General features: G+C 33.4%; 3 protein-coding genes across 3 annotated transcripts in view; 2 read left to right on the top strand and 1 right to left on the bottom strand.

The window, feature by feature from the left end:
• Window positions 1-27945, bottom strand: part of Hacd2 (3-hydroxyacyl-CoA dehydratase 2) — a 148118-nt gene that overhangs the window by 82922 nt on the left and 37251 nt on the right. The gene's annotated exons all lie outside the window — the stretch shown is intronic.
• The window catches only part of LOC145334813 (protein RCC2 homolog), a 73879-nt gene that overhangs the window by 34934 nt on the left and 11000 nt on the right, over window positions 1-27945 (top strand). Inside the window, exons 10-13 of the mRNA XM_080180435.1 lie at window positions 15064-15194; window positions 15579-15657; window positions 22753-22845; window positions 27097-27160. Coding sequence (XP_080036561.1) covers window positions 15064-15194; window positions 15579-15657; window positions 22753-22845; window positions 27097-27160 — 367 coding nt within the window. The remainder of the gene's footprint in view (window positions 1-15063; window positions 15195-15578; window positions 15658-22752; window positions 22846-27096; window positions 27161-27945) is intronic.
• Window positions 144-10337, top strand: LOC145334815 (uncharacterized). Its single transcript, XM_080180438.1, has 3 exons — window positions 144-279; window positions 5790-5838; window positions 8752-10337. The coding sequence occupies exons 2-3, from the start codon at window positions 5832-5834 to the stop codon at window positions 9837-9839; spliced, it is 1095 nt and encodes a 364-aa protein (XP_080036564.1). The 5' UTR covers window positions 144-279; window positions 5790-5831; the 3' UTR covers window positions 9840-10337.

Here is a 27945-nt window from a genome sequence, read left to right as displayed (position 1 = left end):
TTTATATGATATTGATTTCAAATAATGGGGGGGACAATAAATTTTATAAAAAAGAGAAAGAGAGATAAAAAATTTGTTGATAAGAATATAAAAAAACTTGCCTTACTACTTTAAATTTAAATCAGTCCTCAGTTTCCATTCAACAAAAGCACATTTAAATAAAAAATTGAAATTTAAAAAAGTTATAAGCTCAATGTTGAGTTAGTGACTTAATTTCAAAATAAACTGTTAGTTAATAAAACAAACAGACATAAATATAAGTGAATTGTTTACTTCAAGGTAATTTTACTTTACTTTTATTTTTTTTTTTCATCTGCTTACCACTAATTTTATCATCTGATATATTTATTTCTCTCTTTATACCAATTAATTAATAAATATGGTAATCAGAATATGATATATATATATATATATATATAAGTATACCAATTTATCTTACATGGTAGTTACTCAGTACGGCTTTCGATATGTCAAGATTCTATTCAATGATCTATAAATTAATTTAGTAAATTAGTCTTTATTGTTATTAATATATGATTGTAATAAACTAAATTAATAAGATAAAATTCAACCTTTCTATGCTACAATGTTAAAAATAGTTCATTTATTAAAAAGATTTCTATATGACATGTACAAAAAAAAGAAAAACTGAATAAAATAATCTATCAATAAAGCATACCAGTAATAGATATTCCTATAAAATTTTCTTTTTTTTCCTACAATATTAAAGGATAATTGAAAATATGAGAGGGGGGGGGGAATATAAGGAATATATATATATAACTATGGTTAATTAAACATTGATAGGTTATAAATATTTTTCAATATGGCCATCTTAGCAGAAGTACAATTATCTAATCCCCTGTCAAAGTTTAAGCACAAAGTCACCTCACTTATAGATACTGGTAATAATTTCTACAATTTAATTTCTCCAGACATATTAAATAAACATGATATATCCTATTTACCTGTCAATAAAATAGCCTACAGCATAGATTTAAGTACTGTTAAAATCATAGGGCAAGTAGAATTAGAGTTTAATTTTAACCAATCCACCAAAACTTTTAAAGAATTATTTTATATACCCGAGCATATGTCTGATGTTATCAATTTAGGAGCTAAATTTCTTAAAGAGAATAAAATAAATATTCTGTTAGACAAAAATGTTATCCAAATTGAAAATCATACTATCCCTTTATATAACAATGAATTGGTAGACAAAAAAGACCTTAATTCGCTATGTATCTCCAAAATTGAAACTGCAGAAATCCCTTCAAATGATTTACCAGGGTTAAAATACAACTCCAACAAATTTTTTAAATATCTAGAAGGGACAAAAGTGAATTTATGTTTAAATGAAGATTTATCAATATATCCAGGGACAAGGGTGATAAAAGTGCGAGTACCTAAATATTGTAACCTACAAAATAAAGAATTATATATCTCCCCATTAGATTCTAAACGTACATCCCGACAGGGATTCATGCTAATTGAAGGTGCCTATCAAATGTCATCAAACAATTATTGTCAAGTAAACTGTGTAAATTTATCTGAAAATAAATTATTTATTAAGGCTAATACAATCATTGGAAAGGCCCAACCTTTGTCCAATGACGTCATAGATAATACAATTAGTCAATTAGATATTGCTTCATTAGACAAGGACACTTTATTGCAAAGAAGCGAGTTTATTTCTGAAGCTCTTAAACTAGACTCTAATCCTCTGTTTAAAGAAAATGATGAACTACGCCTTCAAATATTAACACTATGTTTAAAATATTATCATGTATTTTCCGAAAATGACAATGATGTCGGAAATACTGACTTACTACAGTTCAACATTAAGCTAAAAGAAGGGGCAGAACCTAAAAGGGGGAGGGTTATCCAACTTAATCCCGAATACAGAGCTAGACTAAAAGAACAATTAGATAAATGGTTAGATTCAAACATCATTAGGGAAGATTTTAGTCCCTGGGCTTCGCCCATTTTCCCAGTTAAGAAAAAACCAATTACACCTGGGGGGGAAGCTAAACTTAGGTTTGTAGTGGACTACCGCCATTTAAATAATTGTTCTGAAAAGCTAGCTTGGCCCCTGCCCCTAATAAGTGAAAATATTCAGCGGTTAGGTACAGGAAATGTCTTTAGTACATTGGATCTAACCGCTGCTTATCATGCTGTTAAGATAGATAAGGAATCCCAACCCTACACTGCCTTCATTGCAGACAACCGGCAATTCGTGTTTGAGAGGCTGCCTTTTGGCCTCTCAAACGCACCTGCCTATTTTTGTAGACTTATGTCCAAAGTCTTATCATTGCTCCCAAATATGTATATCTATTTAATTGCTTACTTAGACGACTTAATAATTTACTCTGAAAACACTAAAGACCATTGTTTACATTTAGAAAATACTTTCTTGGTTCTACAAATGGCAGGTCTAAAAATAAATCTAAATAAGTGTCAACTATTCTCTGATAAATGTAAATATTTGGGGCACATAATTTCAAGGGATGGGATAGAAGTAGACACAGAATATTTAGATCGCATACAACATTGGTCTAGGCCTGTTAGTGGGAAGGATATGCAGAGGTTTTTAGGGTTCTGCAATTATTACCGCGACTATTTTCCCAATTACTCTAAAATAAGTTACCCCTTAGATGACCATCGCAGGGATGAAACAATAAATTGGACCCCTGAATTAATAAAAACCTGGGAAAATTTTAAAACTATGTTTACTCAAGCCATTCAAAAAGGATATCCAAATTGGGATTCAAAAGAATTATTCATATTCGATATTGATTACTCATCTAATTACTTTGGAGGAATAATTTGTCAAAAGCAAAATGACCAAGAAAAAATAATAGGAATTTGTACAAAAAAATGTAATTCCACTGAACAAAAATATGCATCATATAAAGGAGAAATGGCCTGTCTTATATATGTGATTAAAACATTTCTACATTTTGCTAGATACAGAGAATTTTTAGTTAGGACAGATTCTTCCTCTTTAGTAAATTATAGGTCATGGACTAAAAATTCTATAAATGGGGTATCCTATAGATGGGTGGTTTTCTTGCAAAGTTTTAATTTTAAAATCATTCATAGAAAGGGAAAGGAACATGTTAATGTTGACTCTTTAAGTAGGGCAAAATTTGATTGCGTACAACATTCTAAATCCGAATGTTTATTATGTATAGACAACAACACATTAGATCCATACACTGATAATTGCAAATTTGAAGATCAAATTTTCGCTATAAATGATTATGAAATAGCCTCAAATCTTAATTCATGGTTAATTGAAATTCAAAAAGATAAAATCACATCCCAAATTCGGGATTGGATTGTACAAAATCATGTCCTAACTTAAAACGAAAAAGCAGAGTTAGGGGGGCGTTTAAAATACTTATCCCAGTTTTTGGATCATGTCCATTTGGTCAAAGGAATATTATTGTTTCGTCAACCTAAACACATTGATAGACCAATAGTCCCATTAGGGCTATATAATAGCATTTTCGATTTAGCACATTCAGCGCCAGGGATGGGACACCGTGGAATAAATGAAACAATTGCAAAAATCAACGCAAAATATTTCATGCCAGGGTTACAAAAATTTGTAGAAGCACGCATACACAATTGTATAATTTGCTTAAAAAAGGTGGGACATAGCCCTAAACATAAACACCCCTTAGAATACAGTGCGAGTGCTACTAGGGTCTTTGAATATGTGTCTATTGATTTAATAGGACCACTTACCCAGTCAACATATAAAGGACAAACAGTCAAATACATCTTCATGTTAATTTGTCTATATTCTCGTTTTGTTTTTTCGTATCCCATACCTGATGCAACCACAGAATCTACAATTGATGTAATATGTAATGAATTCTTTACGACATATGGCTTATTTAGAAAAGTTAGGAGTGACAGGGGGTCTAACTTCACATCAAAAATCTTCCAGGGAGTAATGGATAAATTGGGAATTAAAGCAGTAGTCACCCCCGCACGTAACCCCCAAAGCAACCCCATTGAGAGGCAAAATCAAAGTATTTATAGTGCACTAAGAAGTAATACTGATTACTTAGACAAAGATTGGCCTCAAAAATTAGCAACAGCTACGCTAATTATCAATTGTAGTAAAAGCAGACGCACAGGTTATACACCATACTTTATTGTTTACTAGCGGCTTCGCCCCTAGCCTCTAGGGGCTTTGCCCCAAGAGATGACAACAAAAAAAATAAAAATAAAAAATAAGAAGAACTAAAGAAATTTTCTACAAAAGAAATCTTCTACAAAAGAATTCTTCTACAAAAGAATTCTTCACAAAAGAATATTTCTACAAAAGAATTCTACAAAAAAAAAAAAAAAAAAAAAAAAAAAAAAAAAAAAAAAAAAATGGGGGGGGATTTTTTTTGTTTTTGGGGGGGTTGGGGGTGTCCCACCCCCCAAGAAAATAGCTTAAAACCACCACAGGACCAATAGGTATATACCCTGAAGAGTAGAATCCGATCGGTTCAGTGGTTACCGAGATCTTAAGGGACGGACGGACAGACAGACGGACAGACGGTCAGACGGACAGACGGACAGACGGACAGACATCGTTCTACTTTGTATTATAGATGGTCGAGAGCCTATCCTCCCCATAGATATATTTGCCCCAATAACCAAAACTACAGAAGAAATTGATTGTTATTCTTATATAAAATTTGTGCAAAACATTGAGAGTGTTATAAGACATATTACCTCAAAAAAGCAAATTTATATTGAATTTGAAAACAAGAGTCGAAAAGATAAAGAAGAGCTGTATCCCAATGACGTGGTATTTGCTTTTTTTAATATTGTCAGGGTGGGATTATCAAAAAAACTAAAAAGTTTTTATTGTGGACCTTTTTTAGTAATAAAAAAATTTTCCAAAATCTTATTTGAAATTGCCCCAGTACATAATTGTCCTGTCAAAAAAAATCAAATCATAAGTAGAGAAAAGTTGAGAAAAATTTCATCAACTGCTATGGTTTTTGAGGACAAAATCTCTTTTGAAGTATATCCTTTATCAGGAATTGTACCGACCGAGGATATAACATTGGAAATATCAAATAAACAAATGGATATAGATAATGCCTATAATGATAAATCTTTTAATTCCGGAGAATTTTCGTATTTAGATTATAACAACGATTCCTCCATCCCTGAAACTACTATATCAGGGTTGCCAGAGGACGATAACGAAAATATAACAACTACTACAAGTAGCCAAAACCCAACCCCCGCACAATATCAAATTCAGTCAAGGGGGGAAGATTTAGAGGAAGGGGATATTTGGTATGATATCGAGGACAAAGATATGGAATCTAAAGAACCTCAATTGTCGGAATTTGATTCTAGTATCCAAACTAATAAAAATGTAAGTATAAATGATAACCCTATTCCATCCGAACAATCATTTATGCCAATGAGGCCTAAACAGTCGTCACCTAAACAAGTTATTAAGGTACAAGAAAGACAAACCTTACCTGAGTATATGTATGATAGAGTTATGAGAACTAGATCTAGAACCAAAGTACAACCATATCCCCAATTATCACTAGGCCCCAAGAAAAATACCCCTAGAAAAGGGCCTAAAGAATAGAATCTTGAAAAATATACATACAAGTATACACACATATATATATATATATAAACTAAGAAATTAACATGTACGTTCAGTTAATATAGTAATATAAAATATTTATATGTAATTAATGTATAATTAAATATTAAAATTAACTTAATAATGATTCTGTCTTTTGTTTTAGTTAAAGAAGCACTCAGACCTAAGCAGGCTAATAAATCTAAACATGAAAGGTAAAAATATTTGGTATTTATTAGTCTTTATACTAATTCAAGGGAAAAGCTGTATTTCCCAAGTCTTGTTAGATGTAAATAGTTGTGAGCTTAACAAAACCTCCCTATCAGCAAATGAATGTGCGCAGTACACTGAGAGTACATACAAGGGCTTAAAAAATTTCCACCTCATTTTAAAAAGTCCAAAAAGGAATCTCCCCGCAGTTTTGTGTGAAATAATAGAGTCCAGTCACTCTTATTATTGCGGCACATTCTCTCATTTACATTTAACCTCACCAGCAAAAATTAATACTAGGCAATTAATGAGCAGGGAGGATTGTACTCGGGCGTTTCACACTAGAGTTTTAACATACAGAGGAAGTAGTATTCGCCTAGCCAAACAAGGACCTACCATCAAACACTTTATATTGAATGGAAGTCTTGTCATATATGATACGTTAGAAGGACTAAACCCAGGGTGTCAGGGGGAAGGCATATATGTAGGTAATAGGCTAGTGCCTAATTCTTTTGTAGACTTACAAGTCTCCATAAACATAAGGCCAATTACACTTTTTCAAAGTCCTGACGGTTGTTATTTCAAGATGGACAAAATAAAAAATAAATGCTCTGGAAAATTAACGGATATTTTACAGTCTCGTATTATCCTACTTGATAGATCAAATAGCGTTTACCATCCTTTTGAACTAAATAAATATGAAGCACCATATCGGACAATTTCATTAATGAGTGCTAACCTTACAGAAACCAGGGTTAAAGGGACATACAATGAAATAACCCGTCAATTCTTATCTAATGATAAAACCTTCCTATCCCTAGAATTATTAGACGTACACCCATTTGAAAAAGGTTTGATTCCCCCATTTCGTTTCCTCACTCATGTATACTTCACCACCAACATTGATAACTTGATTGTTTACCTAACAGATTATAAACGCCCCTTTTTCCCAAAAGTTCATGAACAAGAACAAATCACTTCCGTAGAAGAAGCCTATATGCTAGCTCACACAGCTATTAATCCCGCAATGCAAGACTGTAAAGGTTTCAAGCCAGAGAATCAACCTCACAAACACACTACTTTGATTAGGCAGCTAGGTGAGGCCAGTCTAATCAAATACTGTGTAAAAAAGGTTATTCCAGTAAGTTTGGGATTAATGTATCCTTGTTTCAATAACCACCTCACAGTCAAAATAAATAGTACATATTTTGGCATCACACCCTTTTCTAGAAATATTATTCCAATCCAAGGTTTAATCCCTGTCAATTGTTCCTTACATCCCACCTTTTTAAATATAAAAGGAAATCAATTTCTAACCAATAGAGGGTATGGAATGGAGGTAATTAAAATTGATTTACAAAAGGAAATACACACGCCCCAAGCTTTATACAACAATACCCCTTTAACTATACAATTCGGCGTTGATGTTGAAACTAGTATGGAGGGCAACTACTTAGAAAGTCTAGCGAATGACGGACATTTGTATAAGACACGGGTTGAAACCGCTCAATTTAAGAAATTGTACAACAATGTTTCTACTTGGGTATCCATACAATGGAAAAAACTTACTAATTACATTTTTGGATTAATGGTTATAGGAATTATTATCATAATTGTCATACTTTTCATCTATTGTATAGGATGTGTAAAAATCTGTCCAAAATTTCCTACAAAACAATTAAATGAGCATATAGAATTGAAAAATCTAAAAGCGTCAAACGATAATATAATGCAGGAAATAGAAAGTCAAAATGCTAACAGGGTAATAAGAGATGTAAATTCCATAGAAATCGAAAGTGATGACCACAACAATATTCTACGCGGGGGGAAACCCCTTGTTCTACGCGGGGGGAAAATCCTTAGTAGATTTAATTGGGCGCTCACATGTTGCGGTAATGAAAGGGAAAATAGCGGCATAATAGCAAATGACGTTGAAAGTGGATCAATCAACAGTGCAATCGGCACTCTACGCAGCGAGACGCAACAGGGACAAGGGGGTGTAATAGCAAGTCTTAGCGAAAATGGGGAGACAACTTACTCTCTCCCCAGTGTTTACCCAAATGAGGCACTAAGGATTGCTCGCGCAATACTCTCAGCACCCCCCCCTCAACTTGAACCCATTTAATTCGTCAAAAGCCAAGGGGAAGTATACTATTAGAAGGTAAAAGGGGAAAGATACATAGAAGAAAAAAATGCGTCACTAATCACTTTCAAGAGCCTAGATCAAGGAAAATAAAGGGGGGGGGATATGCGTATTGAACTTGAACTTGAAATTAAAATTAAGGTCGCAACCCCTTCCCCCATCCTTTTAATCATGTATTCACATGTATACTAATGTAAATACACATAAAATGAGCTACATTTAAATCTATAAAGATATATACATATATAACTATATCTAAGATGTCCATAAATCTATAAAAGATATATACATATATAAATATATCTAATCATTAATAAGATGCCCATAAATCTGTAAAGATATATACATATATAAATATATCTAAGATATCCATAAATCTATAAAGATATATACATATATAAATATATCTAATCATTAATAAGATGCCCGTAAATCTGTAAAGATATATACATATATAAATATACCTAATTATTAATACAATGTCCGTAAATCTATAAAGATATACACATATATAAATATATCTAAGATGTCCATAAATCTATAAAGATGTATACATATATAAATATATCTGATTATTAATAAGATGTCCGTAAACTTATAAAAAGATGTATACATATATAAATATATCTAATTAGTAATAAGATGTCCGTAAATCTGTAAAGATATATACATATATAAATATATCTAGTAAGAGAATATGTATAAAATATTACTAAAACAAACATCAAGTTTTAAGTAAAGAAATTTTAGCATATTATTATTATTATTATTTCAGGTCGAGCCAACATTAGCAAGGGCAAGCGGATCTCAACAAGAAAACCCTACGGGACTCCAACCGACCATCCTAGCCAACGGGAGGTCCAAACCCGAGCATCCTACCCCCCTACTAGGAGACCCTACCAACAACCAAATTACCAAACGCAATTTTATGAAATTAATCCAGACGCAGCTGGGCCCTCACACCATACAAGCAACCTCCCAAGACCACCAGTCAAACTCATCCACAACGCTAAATACGCCCTATCCAAGATTTTAACCTACAACCGCAGCGCGCAACCAAATCAAAGTCTAAAATCTAAGCAATTTGCTCAAGTTCTTAGAGAGACGTTAATAGAAATAGAAAGTAAAAACACAAAACCAATACCAACAGCTGCCCTCCACCAGATCCCTGGACCCTCTGATAATCAAGCAACCACACCTTCCCTGAAAGATGTTACTGAACAAGAAACAGAAGTTGAATACGTTGGGACCTCTACAAACGTACTTCAGCATATAAAAAACGAAATAAAAGCAATAAAAAAATTCAACGAAAACGCTGATAAACACTTTCACAAGTTAGGTAACACTGTTTCAAGTTTAAAGTATGTCATAGATTCTTTGACAAGCAAACAACACACAGCACAAGAAACATTTCAGCGTATCTTATCTGAACAAAATGACGCCATTCAACTTCTTACCAAGAACGAAGAAACCCATTGTCGTTTCATTAATGACAAGCTGACCGAGTCCTTAGAAACAGGGATGAATTTCAATAAACAAATATTAGATCTGTTATCTAAAATAAATCCTAATCCAATAATTAACCTTGTCCATGAACCTGCCCCAGAGGAACCTATTGATGATCATCTCCTAGACGAACCTGAGATCAACCTGTTTCCAGAACCAGTTGCACCTATAGACCATCACCCAGAGGAACCTCCAGCTAATGTACTGGAACTTCCATACCAAGAGGAGCATGAAGTAGACTATGAACCAGAAGAGGGCGCACCCCTGCTACTCCACGTGGACCAATCGGAACAAGATCTAGTGGATGACCTACTAACCGACTCTGACAGCGATTTAGAGTTCATCGATGGTCCATAGAACTAATAATAACTTTTCTTTTGTTTTAGTTGTTCGTTTTAGTAATATGTTATGTACTCTGTTGTTAATAAAATAATGTTCTAATTAACTTATGTAACTTGTCATAATTATACAATCATTCTAATCCACATTGGGTCAAACAGGGGGAAAAATGTCGTAATGACAGAATTGTAGAGTTGACTCCATGTGTATTATAATGATCTTTGATTTATATACATATATACAAAGCTATGATAAATAAAATAAGCAAGAAGTTTGAATAAAGAAGATCAAGCTTCAGTTGCGTTTTGCAAGTCTTAGATAGTGAAAACTATAAGACTTACTAGCCAGGTTGTCACCAAGAGTGGGGCCTGGACATTATAATGAGCTCCGAGTTGAAGCTCGTTATATATCTATTTATTGATCATAGCTTTACCCAGTTATTAACTATCTTAATATACCTAACCTAATCTGATTTAAACATAGATATAATTGGAATACAGTAAGTGAATATTCAAAGTGTTGATTATTGATATATGAAGTATTGCTACTCTATAACTAACTATTTACCGTCTGTTTTCCGTGGTATAAATACTACAATATTAACATATTTAATCCCTGATTTTTTCAGCCGTCAATCCTGAATAGGAATAGAGAAAATCACGACAACCTAAAAATCTAGGAAACGATCTAGCACCTTAAATAACAGACAAATGGTCAAAACAATATCAAATGGGCATGTATAATGGGAATCTTCACTTAAAATTTCAGCTATCTATTTTGAATATGAGCCGAGAAAATCACGTTTCCCCCATAGTGTTACAAACTGACGGACGGACGGCCGGACAGACAAAGTGAATTATAGAGTAGCTTCGCTACTAGTATCTTCATTTTAATATACCTAGTGATTTTGACATAATGTTGTTCATCACTATGTACAACCAGTGTAGTTGTGTACTCACCAGCGGGGGGGGGGGGGTAACTTACGGGATGCCACTTTGTGTACAACTATACAGGGAGTAAGGGAGGGGACAATGGGCAATTAATTCAATTTAAGAGTTTTCACTGAAAAGCAATAAAAACTAGATTTATCAAAAAAATTTGACCAAAATTATAAAGGGATCATGGTAATATAATTGAGAACAAAATTAGTTCTAAGAAAAAAATCATTTACTTGAAAATTAAATTACCAGTACATAACAATGTAGTAAACATTCTGTAATTAATCACTAGAAAAATCACCTTCGTCAACCCTTCTTATATATTTTTAACTGCTACCTAAATTCGAGGGGTTCTTAGATCGTTTAATACATAAATATCACAGTAGAGTTTCCATACATGAAATGACATTTTCTTGGGAAAAATATTTGTTAAAATCAGTCATCTTAGGACAAATTTTTCTGTGTGCTTTATTTAAAACTAATTCAGCTAATTAACGGGGCAGTGATGCGCTAGTACCCAAAGTCAGTCAGAAACTGCTGAATTCTTGCACATTCCCTTTAAGCCAGTACCCAAAGTCTGATACTCTTAAAAATTGAATATTCGATCCATTGTCCCCTCCCTTACTCCCTGACAACTATACCTAGCAAATTGAAGTTGAAGTTTCGATAATAATAATTTTACTTTTTATTAGTATTTTGTCCTTTTATTATGAAATTACTACATAGTTTTGCTTTTATGGATTCTGTCATTCTTGTGTTAAAAATATATATGATTAGCAGACCAATTTATTCACCAAAATATGACACATACAAAAAAACCCACTGTTTTAAACTTATCTTAAAAATAAGATATTACATAATAGTTATTCATCGCATCATGTTATGGATAGCTTTTTTACGGATAGTAAAAGTAAAATTCAAAGATTAATTCCCGTTTTGTTATCCCCGAGGGGCCGAAGGCCCGGGCTATATTTTGATTTTATAAATCCTACAAAGTTAAAACATAAAATTCTATCATGACATAAGCTAAGAACATTTGAATTATTTAGGTTCAGAAATTTTGTTTGAAATAATTTTGATATTGGATTTCTTGGAATTACTTGAAAACACCAAAGTACTGGTATTGGAATAAAGTTTTTTTATATAAAGCAAAACTTTATAAAATACTAGCGCCTTCGCCCCTAGTCTTTAGGGGCTTTTTTCCCCAAGAGGTTTGATCAACTAAATTTTTCGTATTTTAGATATAAAAGAAAAATTCAAAAAAACAATTCTTTATTAGGGGAGGGGCGTGTGCATTTTACTTCACTATTTTAATTTTTCATTTTTTATGGGGGCTGGGGGTTCCATCCCCCCAGGAAAATAGTTATAAACCTTCCCAAGACCTATGAGGAGCTACCCTGTAAATGAGAACCCGATCTCATTTTGAATCGACCCAAAAAAGTACCCATAGATTTTGAGCCAACCAATAAGTTGAATATCTATAATACAAAGTAGAATGATGTCTGTCTGTCCGTCCGTCTGTCTGTCTTGGTAACCACTAAACAGATCGGATTCTACTCTTCAGGGAATATATCTACTGGTCCTGTGGTAGTTTTAAGCTATTTTTTTGGGGAGGGGACACCCCAACCCCTCAAATAAACAAAAATATCTCCCTCAATTTTTTTACGAAGTTAATTTAAAATGTGGTGTTTGTAACACGAGAGGTACTTAATTTTTTTTACCTCTTGAGGCAAAGCCCCTAGAAGCTAGGGGCGAAGCTGCTAGTATTGGTAAATGGTATATTATCTGTAGAATGTGATACAACATACTCCAATATTGCTGAGACTCACATTATGACTCTTCTACTACCTGTAGGAACATGCACAAATAATAAAAAAAATATGAAATGTTTAATTCAGCTTAACTTTGCTGCGATCTAAAGGGATGAGACAATAGCTGATAAATTGATGTATATCCCCAATGATAATACAAAATTACTCCTTTTGTACATCACAATTAGTGGTTGAAACGTTTAGACTCTCAACTTAATGAACTAACTAATCAAAGTTGAATAATAGTCTCCAAACCCAACAAATAAGAAAACATTATTATGAAACTTTGGGACTAGTGTAATAAACACCCCATTTTTCCCTCTCTTTGCATGTCGATATAACGAGGCTTGGTGTTTGAGGCAAGGCTGCTTGTTTTAATCATGTTATTTGCGTCGGCCTATACAAGCATTTATGAATTTGGATTTGGGGGGCTAAACGGCTGCTAATAATATTCATTTCTTGTTTAAATGACTGTTAAATGTTAATGCTTTAGGATTTTCTTTAAAGTATAGAGGGGGCGTGAGGTATAAGTAACTACCCACGGGGTGGAGGACCCTGTGCCAACTTTCAATTGGGTCTTTGATTATTAGCCATAAGCGTAGGAAATATAAACGCAGTCGCTACAAAAAAAAAAGCAGATATCTACTTGCTAGAGACGAAAATGGTCCCCACCACATTGGCCATATAGTTGTCTAGGTTATAAATCTAGACTAATACATTTATTAGATTTTCTGTTTTAATTTTAGAATCTTTATCACAATTTGCTGCAATTGGATTTCGCCTACAAAGATTGGGTACCTCCTACGCGTATTGAGTTCCACACTCATTTAATAAAAAAAGTAGTTGTTCCCAAACTTATTTTGTCTTCTTCCAAAGGGGACTATGCATTAACAAGAGCAAGTCATGTTTATCACCTTCCAGTTGTAAATCTACATATGTTTGCATCAGTGTTGCGGAGCCGGGAGCCGTGGAGCCGCCATATTTTGCTGGAGGCGTAATTTTCGTTAAAAAACGGCTCCGGCTACGGACTAGATAAATAAAGAGATTTTTTATAAATTATAATTTGGTAATTCTGTTTTGTCCTGTGCAAATGCCCCTTTTAAGTTTTTATCAAAAATTTAACTTTAAAACCTTTAAAAGTCAAAAATAGTTTTTCTTGATTTAAGGTCGGAGCCGGAGCCACCATCATCACAGACGGCTCCGCGGAGCCGGAACCGGAGCCGCACCAAAATCAAACGGCTCCGCAACGCTGGTTTGCATTTATTTGAAGCAATTACAATTATACACTAATCCATTTAAAAAAATTCTTTATAAAGCAATGATTATTAATAATGATATATTATGATAAAAAATACTTTGATTAATTGCTGGAAGGTACTAAAAATCACTTGCTCTCGTTCGTGCATATTCCCTTTTATTATAAAAAAAATTTTCTTGTTATAAAGTTTAAAAAGTTAATTGTAAATTACCAATAAATTAAATGATCATCAAGTCTTTAGTATATTTCCCTTAATGAAATTCATTATTTTCAATTTGTAAATCTTAATCCAGAAAAGCAAAACTCAACAAACCAGACGGTCAGACAGACGATTATTAACAAATTCAATCAAAAGTAGATTCGCTTTATCGATGTTGCCATCCTTGTTTTAAAATATTGCTTAAAATTTAATTTTTACTTCCGATTTAACGTGTTTTAAACTCTTTCATTTATTTCTAAAATTGCTGTTTTACAATAATATTAAAATTCAATATTATGTATTTTTTTTTTCAAAATTCTTAAAAGTTTTATATTCATATTATTATATTTATTAAGAATTTTATAATTCATTCAGATAAAAAGAATACATAACGAAAATACAATTGATAATCATAATATATTAAAAGTTAACAAAATTAGACCTTCTAACATAAAGTTTGAGGGAAAATTGATTGCTCAATCTACTTTTCAACCTTTTTCTCACATTTTTCAACGAAGCTCCTAAACTACAAATAGCAAAAAAATAATACTTATATTTTCGAAAGCTAGAGTTTATGACGATTCTAATGGTATGTATAACGTTTTATCCTACTATTAAAACAAGCCGTGCAATTCAAATTTTAAGAATGTGCGCATTTTTTCCACGTCCTTTAAATCCATAAATCTTTTTTTTTTAAATAAGGCCTTTGGAAAACCCCGTTTTAAGGCATTATTTGTTGAAAAAATCATTTTTAAATATTTGAAACACTAATGTCCCAGAACATTTTTCCAAATATATAAAGCATTTTATATAATTGTTTGATTTTCTATGCATAATTAAGATTTTAAAAAAAGTTTCTCGTGAAACACCCTGTATGTAATCCATAGTTGTATAAAATATAAAGTATTATTAAACAAATATAACATAAAACTTTTAGAAAATAGCAGACTCTGTCCCTATTTTGTATAAGGCCCCCACAAAAAAAATTTAACATTAAAATTTAAATCAACAACATTTAATCAAATATTTTATTTAGAGTTTACGAGAGGGATGGTAAAACTAAGAAGACCAAGAGCATGCAGATGATGCGGATCAAGAGCATTGCCGCGGGCACACACCATGCCGCCATGGTTGATGAGATGGGCCGCGTATTCACTTGGGGAGCAGGTAGGACTCAATTTGTGTTGCTCGCATGGTGCCGGGAAGGGGTGAGTGTCGGCCTTCGACTTTACATTTCAATTTTAAAAAGTAAATTGTACAAAAAATGTATTTATTTGGAAGGTATTTTTTCCAGGGGTGAGTTATCCTCCTCTAAAATTGTTACAAACCTTCCCTGGACCTATAGGAAGCTTCATTGTAACATCATGTTATTTTTAAATATAATATAAGGTTGAATATAAATAATATGATCTAACATTTAGTTTATCTTTTGTCATTGAAACTTAACTTGAATGACCATTACATTAGGACCTAATATTCATTTTGCATTTACAAGAAATCAGGGGAATCATCGTATTAGTATTCAGAAGTATATCTAATATGATTTTTTAGGAAGCTACGGAAGAACAGGGTTGAGTGATCCTATGGATACTTATGTTCCAACTTGGGTAGCCAGTCTGGATCATCCCAGGTAAATATTAACTCACCACCGTGGATCAACATGTAGCGCATCCGCTTGTCGTCGGGGAGGTGCTAGGTTTGAATCTCGGCTTAACACTGAGTCAAAACTAAAGAAGTTATAAATTGTTTCTACTGCTGCTATGTCAGGTGTAAGACAATAATAGTTGGAGTTGGGGGAAATACTTGGCACAAAACAGGCGCAATTCATTACCATGCAATGCATGGTTGTCTCATGGGTGTTACTTAACCTAATAACCCGGGTGTTTTGACAGAAAAGGCGAACTTTGACTTAGTTAACCTTGATTGTTGGACCTGACGTTGGCCTCACCCGTATGAGGTATTTGATAGTATGTAAGTAAATATTATATAACCCGTATGTCTAGATGCATCAGTATCTGTGGTCCTACGACAAACGCAGGAGTCCCAAACGCAGGAGTGGATACTTAACCTAACCTATTTTAAACCATTTTTAGGTTTTTTAAATGCCTAACCCCTGCGGGGGGCTTATTTGTATATTCATATCTTAACCTAACCTAACCTGTATAGAAATACCTAATTAAATTAATATTTTAACACTCCTCCGTTTGTCCACTCCGACGTTTGGGACTCCTGCGTTTGTCCTGGAACCTTATCTGTCATTAAGCACATAGAGAACACTATGAATGTATTACGACAGATTTACAATTTCGATAAGATTTTAATTTTCTATTAAACTTTTGAGTTAAATCCTTTTTGAACCACTTCAATTTCTTATAAAACAATTTCTTTTTTCAAAGTGTTTCTTTTAGTCTTGATAAAAAGAGAGTTTTGGGAAAGAGAATATTTAATAATAAAAGTTAGTTTATTTTTATAAATAAAAAGAGCCATGTATAATTATTAGTAGCGAAGCTACTCTATAATTCACTTTGTCCGTCCGTCCGTAACGCTATGGGGGAAATGGGATTTACTCAGCTTCTATAAAAGATAGAATGCTGAAATTTTTTGACAACATTCCCATTATTAAGGAGCACAATTGACTAGAAAACATCATTTGCGGTCGGACCGATTTTTAGCAGGTTTTAGGCTATTTTTATATTTTTCACATTTTTCTCCATATCTTCAGTGTTTATGGTCCGATTTTCAAAATTTTTTCAGTTACAGATATCAAAATTAAATTACCTGTCGTTTAAAGAAACAATCATGAAGGCCAGACTGCCTTTTTAACAGGTTTTAGGCTATTTTTATATTTTTCACATTTTTCTCCATATCTTCAGTGTATGGTCCGATTTTCAAAATTTTTTCAGTTGTAGATATCAAAATTAAATTTCCCGTCTTTAAAGGAAATAACAATGACGGCCAGACTGCCTTTTTGGCAGGTTTTAGGCTATTTATAAATATATTTAACACTTTTTTCCATATCTTCAGTGTATATGGTCCGATTTTCCAAATTTTTGAAGTTTTTAAGGATTTAAAAATAAAATTTTTTGTCGTTTTAAGAAAACAACCATGGCGGCGAGACTGCCTTTTATTAGGTTTTTGGCTATTTTTAACGTTTTACATATTTCCCAAGATCTTTGTTTATTTTGATCCAATTTTCAAACTTTTATGGGATATCAGTATCAAAATAATTTTTCCCATTGTTATGAGCATCTTTAATATAATTTACTTTGACCATCGTCATCATACAAAATAAAACAAGGTTTCATATTTATTTTATCCAATAAATCTATTCTTGATTTTAGTAAAAACCTTTTAAATCTACCTGTACGTATTCCCATCTACGATTTTTTGTGCTTCGCTACTTATGGATGTTGTCATCCTTGTATTTATTTGCAATTAATTTTTATTATGTAATTAAAAAAACATTAACAATCTTGTGTTTATGGGCTATATATTCGTAGAGAAATGGAAAGGCTGAAAATAGCCTAAAACCATATCCAGACTTAATAAAATAATATAGCCTAAAACCATTTCAGGACCTATAAGAAGCTTAACTGTATAGGAGAACCATATCGGTTCAGCTGTTAGCTAGATCTTTCACTACAGACAAAAAAGCTTACTTATATAATAGGATTCACTCTAAGGTCTAAAAATTTCATGTTTAAATAATCATAAGTATTAAGTATTTAACTTAATTTTTATGCCTTTCCTTGTGAATTATTTTAACCTAACTAGAAAAACATATTTTATTAACTGCATTATTAAAAATTTTAATAAAAATCCTAATTAGAAAATTATTATAGTACTTAAAATTAATTACATAAGTGTTTTTAATTTAGGTTTCAATAAGTACTTTATTTTAATTCGGTCATCTATATGTATATTATAAAGAGGCGGTAGGGGGGGGGGGGTGAATGTGCCACTTCAAAAATCAAATCTACAACACAAAATCAGCACAGGGAAATGGTACAACATGTGCTTTTATGGGTCACAAATTAGAACTGTGAAAAACGGCAGCGGAACCATGAAAAATTACCCTAAATGTGTTATTGATTCAATAATAAGTATATGTATAAAGTAGAGATGTGTATACCAGACAACTACTTGGCCCTATTGTTGGAGACACTTATCGTCTGCTAAAAAATTGCTTTTTTTGTTGGGACTCGGCTGTGTTTATGTTTCCGACGCTGTAATCTGATTTCAAAGACCCAAGACTTCGCCCTGTTAGTAGAGTTACATAAAGCTTATACCCTCTCTTTTATTTTATTTGAGTTCCTGTGTGTTTCAGGTTTGATTATTAAAGTGGTATATCCACCCCCCTTTTTTTAATATTTTTAATTTTGGTCGTTAAAAAATCAAGGTTTAAAACAAAATTTAATATTTTTAAAGTTTAATTAAGTTTGTTAATCAATTTTTTTGTTATTTCTAGGGTTAATTATTTCTATTTTTAGGGTTAAGATGGAGGATGTGTATGCTGGAAACCTGTGCACTATAACCCCGGACAACAATATCTATTTCTAGGGTTAATTATTTCTTTTTCTAGGATAAGATGGAGGATGTGTATGCTAAAAATCTGTGCACTATAACCCTAGACAAAGATATTAATTTCTATGGTTAATTATATTTTTTTTCTAGGGGTAAGATGGAGGATGTATATGTTGGAAATCTGTGCACTATAACCCTAGAAAAAGATAATAATTTCTAGGGTTACTTATTTCTATTTCTAGGGGTAAGATGGAGGATGTGTATGCTATAAATCTGTGCACTATAACCCTAGACAAAGATGTTAATTTCTAGGGTTAATAATTTTTATTTCTAGGGCTAAGATGGAGGATGTGTATGCTGGAAATCTGTGCACTTTTATCCTGGAAAAAGATATTAATTTCTAGGGTTAAGGGGGGGGGGGAAGTTCTGACATTTTCGCGTAAACGGTGAGTATAGGCTTTATCTTTGGACTGAGAGGATAGGTTATTAGGGATAAAATCATTCTTATATGATGATTTTCCCCCAGATTTAATATTTTTTGGATAGGCCTCCAGGTTCCGGAGCTCCAGGCCTCCAGGTGGTCTCTGGACAGGTAAAAAAATAAAAAAATTCTTATTTGAACAGTTAGAGGTAAGTTTATTAAACAACATAAGCTTCTTTTTATAGATTATTCATATATTTGAAGAAAAAATTACAATCGGCCTCCAGGTTCAGGTGCTGCAGGCCTCCAGGTGGCCTCTGGACAGGTAAAAAATCTAAATTTCTTATTTGAACAGTTAGAGGTAAGTTTATTAAACAACATAAGCTTCTTTTTATATATTATTCACATATTTGAAGAAAAAATTACAATCGGCCTCCAGGTTCAGGTGCTGCAGGCCTCCAGGTGGCCTCTGGACAGGTAAAAAATCTAAATTTCTTATTTGAACAGTTAGAGGTAAGTTTATAAAACATAAGCTTCTTTTTATATATTATTCATATATTTGAAGAAAAAATTACAATCGGCCTCCAGGTTCAGGTGCTGTAGGCCTCCAGGTGGCCTCTGGACAGGTAAAAAATCAAAATTTCTTATTTGAACAGTTAGAGGTAAGTTTATTAAACAACATAAGCTTCTTTTAATATATTATTCATATATCTGAAGAAAAAATTACAATCGGCCTCCAGGTTCAGGTGCTGCAGGCCTCCAGGTGGCCTCTGGACAGGTAAAAAATCTAAATTTCTTATTTGAACAGTTAGAGGTAAGTTTATAAAACACCATAAGCTTCTTTTTTTATATTATTCATATATTTGAAGAAAAAATTACAATCGGCCTCCAGGTTCAGGTGCTGCAGGCCTCCAGGTTCAGGTGCTGCAGGCCTCCAGGTGGCTTCTGGACAGGTAAAAAATCAAAATTTCTTATTTGAACAGTTAGAGGTAAGTTTATAAAACAACATAAGCTTCTTTTTATATATTATTTAAATATTTAAAGAAAAACTTACTATCAGTCTCCAGGTTTGGGTGCTGCAGGCCTCCAGGTTGTCTCTGGACATGTAAAAAATCAATATTTCTTATTTGAACAGATAGAGGTATACTTGTAAAACAAAGTAAGCATATTTTCAAATGTTATTTATGTATTCCAGGTATAAACTTAAAAATATTTACCTTAATAATTGAAAATAAACTCATATTTTTATTATATTACCTACTTACCTCATTGAAACCAAAAATTTAAACTACCATCCATTTTTATTGTAATGACCATTGGGAATCAGGCCATGTATTCGAAAATAAAAGTTTACCTTAAGAGTTAGAAGTTAAATAAAAACAAACATAAAATTAATTTCAAATGTCATTAACAAATTTTGTTTTTTTACCTGACCAGAGGCCACCTGGAGGCCTGCAGCACCTGAACCTGGAGGCCGATTGTAATTTTTTCTTCAAATATATGAATAATATATAAAAAGAAGCTTATGTTGTTTTATAAACTTACCTCTAACTGTTCAAATAAGAAATTTAGATTTTTTACCTGTCCAGAGGCCACCTGGAGGCCTGCAGCACCTGAACCTGGAGGCCGATTGTAATTTTTCTTTAAATATATGAATAATATATAAAAAGAAGCTTATGTTGTTTAATAAACTTACCTCTAACTGTTCAAATAAGAAATTTTGATTTTTTACCTGTCCAGAGGCCACCTGGAGGCCTGCAGCACCTGAACCTGGAGGCCGATTGTAATTTTTTCTTCAAATATATGAATAATATATATAAAGAAGCTTATGTTGTTTTATAAACTTACCTCTAACTGTTCAAATAAGAAATTTAGGTTTTTTACCTGTCCAGAGGCCACCTGGAGGCCTGCAGCACCTGAACCTGGAGGCCGATTGTAATTTTTTCTTCAAATATATGAATAATATATAAAAAGAAGCTTATGTTGTTTTATAAACTTACCTCTAACTGTTCAAATAAGAAATTTTGATTTTTTACCTGTCCAGAGGCCACCTGGAGGCCTGCAGCACCTGAACCTGGAGGCCGATTGTAATTTTTGCTTCAAATATGTGAATAATATATAAAAAGAAGCTTATGTTGTTTTATAAACTTACCTCTAACTGTTCAAATAAGAAATTTTGATTTTTTACCTGTCCAGAGGCCACCTGGAGGCCTGCAGCACCTGAACCTGGAGGCCGATTGTAATTTTTCTTCAAATATATGAATAATATATAAAAAGAAGCTTATGTTGTTTAATAAACTTACCTCTAACTGTTCAAATAAGAAATTTTGATTTTTTACCTGTCCAGAGGCCACCTGGAGGCCTGCAGCACCTGAACCTAGAGGCCGATTGTAATTTTTCTTCAAATATGTGAATAATCTATAAAAAGAAGCTTATGTTGTTTTATAAACTTACCTCTAACTGTTCAAATAAGAAATTTAGATTTTTTACCTGTCCAGAGGCCACCTGGAGGCCTGCAGCACCTGAACCTGGAGGCTGATTGTAATTTGTTCTTCAAATATATGAATAATATATAAAAAGAAGCTTATGTTGTTTTATAAACTTACCTCTAACTGTTCAAATAAGAAATTTTTTATTTTTTTACCTGTCCAGAGACCACCTGGAGGCCTGGAGCTCCGGAACCTGGAGGCCTATCCAAAAAATCTTAAATCTGGGGGAAATTCATCATATAAGAATGATTTTATCCCTAATAACCTATCCTCTCAGTCCAAAGATAAAGCCTATACTCACCGTTTACGCGAAAGTGTCAGAACTTCCCCCCCCCCCCTTATTTCTATTTCTAGGGGTAAGATGGAGAATGTGTATGCTGGAAATCTGTGCAATTTAACCCTAGACATCAATATCTATTTCTAGGGTTAATTATTTTTATTTCTAGGGGTAAGATGGAGGATGTATATGCTGGAAATCTGTGCACTTTTATCCTAGACAAAGATGATAATTTCTAGGTCTAATTATTTCTATTTCTAGGGGTAAGATGGAGGATATTTATGCTGGAAATCTGTGCACTTTTATCCTAAAAAAAGATGTTAATTTCTAGGGTTAATTTTTTCTATTTCTAGGGGTAAGATTGAGGATGTGTATGCTGGAAATCTGTGCACTTTTATCCTAGAAAAAGATATTAATTTCTAGGGTTAATTATTTCTATTTCTAGGGGTAAGATGGAGGATGTGTTTATTGTGTATGCTGGAAACCTGTGTACTATAACACGAGGGAAGGGTAACAACAATAATAATTTTTGGGTTCATTATTTCTATTTCTAGGGGTAAGATGGAGGATGTGTATGCTGGAAATCTGTGCACTTTTACCCTAGACAAAGATGTTAATTTCTAGGGTTAATTATTTCTATTTCTAGGGGTAAGATGGAGGATGTGTATGCTAGAAATCTGTGCACTATAACCCTTGACAAAGATGTTAATTTCTAGGGTTAATAATTTTTATTTCTAGGGGTAAGATGGAGGATGTGTATGCTGGAAATCTGTGCATTTTTATCCTAGAAAAAGATGTTAATTATTTGGGTTAATTATTTCTATTTCTAGGGGTAAGATGGAGGATGTATATGCTATAAATCTTTGAACTTTTATCCTAGACAAAGATGTTAATTTCTAGGTCTAAAAATTTCTATTTCTAGGGGTAAGATGGAGAATGTGTATGCTGTAAATCTGTGCACTTTTACCCTAGACAACATTATCTATTTCTAGGGTTAATTATTTCTATTTCTAGGGGTAAGATGGAGGATGTGTATGCTGGAAATCTGTGCACTATAACCCTAGGAAAGGGTAACAAACAGGCCCACATGGCTGGAATTATTGATGCGTAAGTATTTTTTAATCATTCAAACCATCTTCTATAAATTCTAAGAGGATAATACCAATTTTTTAAAACTTATTTTGGTATATTTACAACTACTTGAGCATTCTAGTTAGCAGGGGTTGTACTTTGACACTCCTTATCTTAGGGATCTAAAGGGATAAGACAATCGCCGATAAATTTATGTACATCCCAAATGATGATACACAAAATAACCCCTTCTGTAGATAAAAATTAATGGTTGAAACGTTTGAACAGTCAACTTAAATCAAGAAAACTTATATTATAAAACTTTGGGGACTAGTGTAATAAACAGTCCATTGTCCCCTTCCTAACTCTGACTCCTACCACACCCCTGCTGCATGCCCACGAAGTTTAGTCTAAAGAAATGAATAAAAAATTGAGATTGCAAAAACAAAGTTAAGCGGAGGATGAATTAATAACTTAAATTGAAAACTAGATTTTGTCTCGTAAAAATCTTTTAAAATCCCAGCTTTTCTATGATGAAGGAATGTCTGTTTGTTCAACCCTCTGACTGTTAGTTACTAAAAGATTACCTTTGATTATTTATTGCCTATTATTCAATAATAGTTATTTCTCACATCGTATTATAAACGGCTTTCCGCGGATATAGAATGTACAATTATGAGATCAAAACTAGTTGTTTTTAGTACCCAGGTGCCGAAGGCAACGGTTAAAAAAACTGGTTTTAATCTTATGATTGTATGGATGAGAACCGGTTCCTATCCACCGGATTCGAATGAATACGAGAATAGTTATTTCTCGTATCGTATTATAAACGGCTTTCCGCGGATATAGAATGTACAATTATAAGATTAAAACTAGTTTTTTAGCCCCGAGGTGCCGGAGGCACCGGCTAAAAAACTGGTTTTAATCTTATGATTGTACATTTCTATATTCGTAGAAAACTGGATATAATACGATGCTAGACATAGTTTTTTCGTATGGATGAGAACCGGTTCCTATCCACCGGATTCGAATGAATACGAGAAAAATGATTATATTCTTAACCAGCAATAAGTTATCAACAATAATCAATTGATCCCAAATTGAGCTCTAGGATGTAATATTACAGATAACACTAGGGGTGTATATTTAGTGTCAGGGGGGTGGGGGAGAGGAGACACCCTACTTGGTTAATTAGTAAATTGATGCGCGAAGCGCGCTTTTTTTGACACTCCCATTAAATTCAGAGAGGATGTAAGTTTTTTTTTGTATTAGGGGAGTGTATCAGGGAAGTGAATGCCCTTTTCAAGAGTAGAGGTGGGAGGTGTTTCAACCCACCTTAATTTGGCCAGATTGTTAGATACATCCCCCTCATGCACGTCTCTGGTTCCACGACTTCAATTAGGAGTAAAAAGCTTACATAAGGCATTGCAGTTGCATTAATGTATGTCATGTCAAATTTCAACGTTCTTTTCATGATTTATAGTCTTATACAGGGTTCCAAATCCGCATTGATTTTTTGCGGATCTGGATCCGGATCCTCCAAATTTGGTCAGTGCGGATCCGGATCCTACCGGATCCGGTTCCGGATCCTTGGCAATAAAAATAAAATCACCAAACTTTTCAAAAAATATTTATTCTTTAATTCGAAGTCAAAAATACTTTTAATTTTCAAGTCTGACCCTAAACCTTAAAGATTGACCCCATCAAGAGAATGTCTGAGATTTTATATAAATTTAGGTAGATTTTTCCATTTTTTCCGCATTTTTTTGAGTCCAAGGATCCGGATCCGGATCATTGGACTCGAAAATATGCGGATCCGGATCCGAAACCCTGGTCTTATATAACATTACACATTACTCCCTTATTCATTAATTTTTCTTTAACAATATGTCTCACACCTTTGAACATAACTATTCTTGTGTGTAAAATTCTCTCCAACTTGTTCTTTTTATGTTTCATAATTAAATTTTAGGATCCAGTGCAGTTCACGGTAAAATGTCTTTAAAAAATCCTTATATGAAATACAGGTGTTCAAATCACTTTCAGGTTCCAGGTATGATCCTGCAGGTCCTGTTCCACCAGGTCTCCAGAAATCTTTAAAAGGCTCCTGGGGCCGCAATTTTTGATTTAGAGAATTCAAATTGTAAACTTAAGCTTTTCTTACATGTCTACATAACGTATTAAAATTTTATAAAGATCCGCCGCCGTTTTCCCGCCGACCGCGGCGGCTGGCAGCTGCAAAGTACAGCTGCGGCCGCTGAAATTTATATTTTGGTATTTCTAATGTAAAATTAACCTTTTCTGGAAAAAAATTGTTCTTCTAGCTTCAAAAATAAGAAAATAACAGCCGTTTGAAATTTTTAAGTAAAAAAAGACCTAAAAACCTTGTTTAATAAAAGGGTGAAGGAAGCAAAAATTGACTTAGACTTATAAAGGTCGGAAATTCATTATCAAACAGGGGACTTGCCCAAAAAAAATTTGCCCTCTAGCTCTAATAGGAACTGAGATAATAGGGGGGGGGGGCGTTGAACGCCCTCCCCCCGACCGATTAAGGTGCGGCAAGGGGCCCGACTGTAAAGGGTTAAAGGTTGCTAGATGCCGCACAGATGAACGTACATGTTTTGTCCACACATCATTATCAGCGTCACGAGAAGAATTATATATAATCTGGAATAACCAAGATCCAATGATACACAGTCGCGCATTTATTTAAGCTGCGATAATATGTATTTGCATTAATGAGCAATAGCTATTCCAGATTCTTTGTAAGCCTTCTTACAGGAAAAAAATTAAGTGCGCATACAATATATACGTTTCCTTTACCGCTACCATTAGTTCATACCTACAATACTTTTGGTAATAACCAATTTCAGGAACATTTTACCGTAAAACGCAACTGATCCATATTTTAAGTTTTATAAGGGTGAGAAATATGGGGTTTCACTTCCGCACAAGTATCACATTCAGGGTGTCGGAGCCGTTTAATTTTGATGCGGCTCCGGCTCCGGCTCCGCGGAGCCGTGTCTGGAAATACGGCTCCGGCTCCTACCTTAAAATTAATATATCAATTTTTGTTCATTATTGAATTTGATAAAATAAAATATATAATATAAAATATTTTGCTTTTATTTGATTAAAGCTATATAAAAGTAGAAGGATGTGTGTCTATTTGTTAAGTAACAATAGTTTTTCAGTTTATTATATGGAAATAGACCATTGCCAAATTATAATATTACTTTAAAAAATCATTTTTAACTAATCTGGAGCCGGAGCCGTTTTTAACGAAAAATACGGCTCCGGCTCCACCAAAAATGTTGCTGCTCCCGGCTCCGAAACACTGATCACATTATAAAAAAATTAGGTATAATCGCACATTTGTTCAACAGCACAAAAAGTATCTTCATCTTTACTTACTAGCATCATTAAACGAATTTATATGAGGTACTAGCGGCCACGCCCCCTAGAGGTCTCAAGGAGCACTTGTAGTGTGGGAAAGGGAAGTCAAATCCTATTATATAAAGTAGTAGGAGTTTTTTGTCTGTCCTAAAGGATCTCACTAACCGCTGAACCGATATTGTTCTCCTTTACAATGAAGTTTCTTATAGGTCCTAGGAAGGTTTTAAACTTGTTTTGGGAGGGTGTCTTCACCCCCCTCCCCACCCCAACGCAAAAAAATATTTTTTACTCTTTTAAAACCCAAATTTATAATGAGATGAGGTCGAGCGTTGAGTGCCCCTAGAGGCTTCTAGGGGCGTAGCCGCTAGTTTTCAAAATTGAAGCAAAAATTTCAAAGAGGAGAACGCCGTTATTTGTATTAAAATATTCTTTTTACATTTCAAATATGTTTCTATATAAAAGGAAGAGGAAATTGAAATACTGAGTGGAGAATTCACTTTCCAGCATGGCTTCGAAACCGATTAATATCCGGTGGATTAAAACCAGTTCTCAGCAATACTATAAAATCATGTATAGCATAGTATTACAGACAATTAATTTTCAACAATTAGAATAAAAAGTATATTATTTATAAAAGTTTTGTGAGCCCGGGACTTCGGCCCTTCAGTGCTAACACAACTGGCTTATATCTAATAATTTTTCATTTTAATAACCGCGGAAAGCTGTCTATAATACGATGCGATAAACAGCTATTCTAACCATTCATTTTTTAAGTTATCAAATTGACGTAACATTGACATCTTTTAAACAGCGTAGCTTCTTTCTAACTTTTAGGGTGGCTCTTAAAAAAAGAAGTTTTTGAAAATATTTTATTAACTATTAATTTTTTAGGGCCCGTGGCGAAGCCAATACAACTCCCAAGCAATACTTTGACTTTGGAGAGGCTCCATTCAAGGTAAGAACTGTTGTTTTGTGTGCATCTCCAAACAAAAATACCCCTTCTGCATTTTAAAAAAAAATTAAAGGGGGGGGGGGCGGATGTGCCACTTTTTGAAACTAAAAGTAAAACCCGCATGATCTCAGCCCATAAAAGAGTTAAAATTTTTTTTAAAATTGCAAGTGCAAAGGGACATTTTATGGAGAAAAAAAAGTTTATCTCAAATGATTGAAAATTGTCTATTATGGCGAGAAAAGGCAAAAAAATTTCGGCGGTCTTTTATTTAGGGGTAATATTTTAGGTAGGTATAATGTGAAGAAAAACATTTTAAGTCGAAGTAATGGGTGGGGGGGGGGGGGGGGGAGAAGTTCTGACACATTTGCGTAAACCTGGTGTATAGGCTTCATCTTTAGACTGAGAGAATAGGTTATTAGGGATAAAATCATTCTTATATGATGAATTTCCCCCAGATTTAAGATTTTTTGGATAGGCCTCCAGGTTCCGGAGCTCCAGGCCTCCAGGTGGTCTCTCTACAGGTAAAAATGAAAAAAAAAAGTTTTAAGAGTTAGATGTCAGCTTATGAGACAAAATATGTATGTTTTTTCTTCAAATATGTGAATAACAATCAAAAAGAAGTATATTTTGTTTTATAAGTTAACCTCTAACTCTTCAAAAAAAAAATCTTATTTTTTATTTTTACCTGTACAAAGACCACCTGGAGGCCTGTAGCTTCGGAACCTGTAGGCCTATCCAAAAAAGCTTAAATCTGGGGGAAATTTATCATATAAGAATGATTTTATCCC

This window comes from Acartia tonsa, chromosome 12 (genome assembly GCF_053477335.1).
Source record: "Acartia tonsa isolate MP-2025a chromosome 12, ASM5347733v1, whole genome shotgun sequence".
NCBI lineage: Eukaryota > Metazoa > Arthropoda > Copepoda > Calanoida > Acartiidae > Acartia > Acartia tonsa.
Note: the sequence above shows the minus strand (reverse complement) of the source record. Positions and strands in the feature narration are given on the sequence as shown.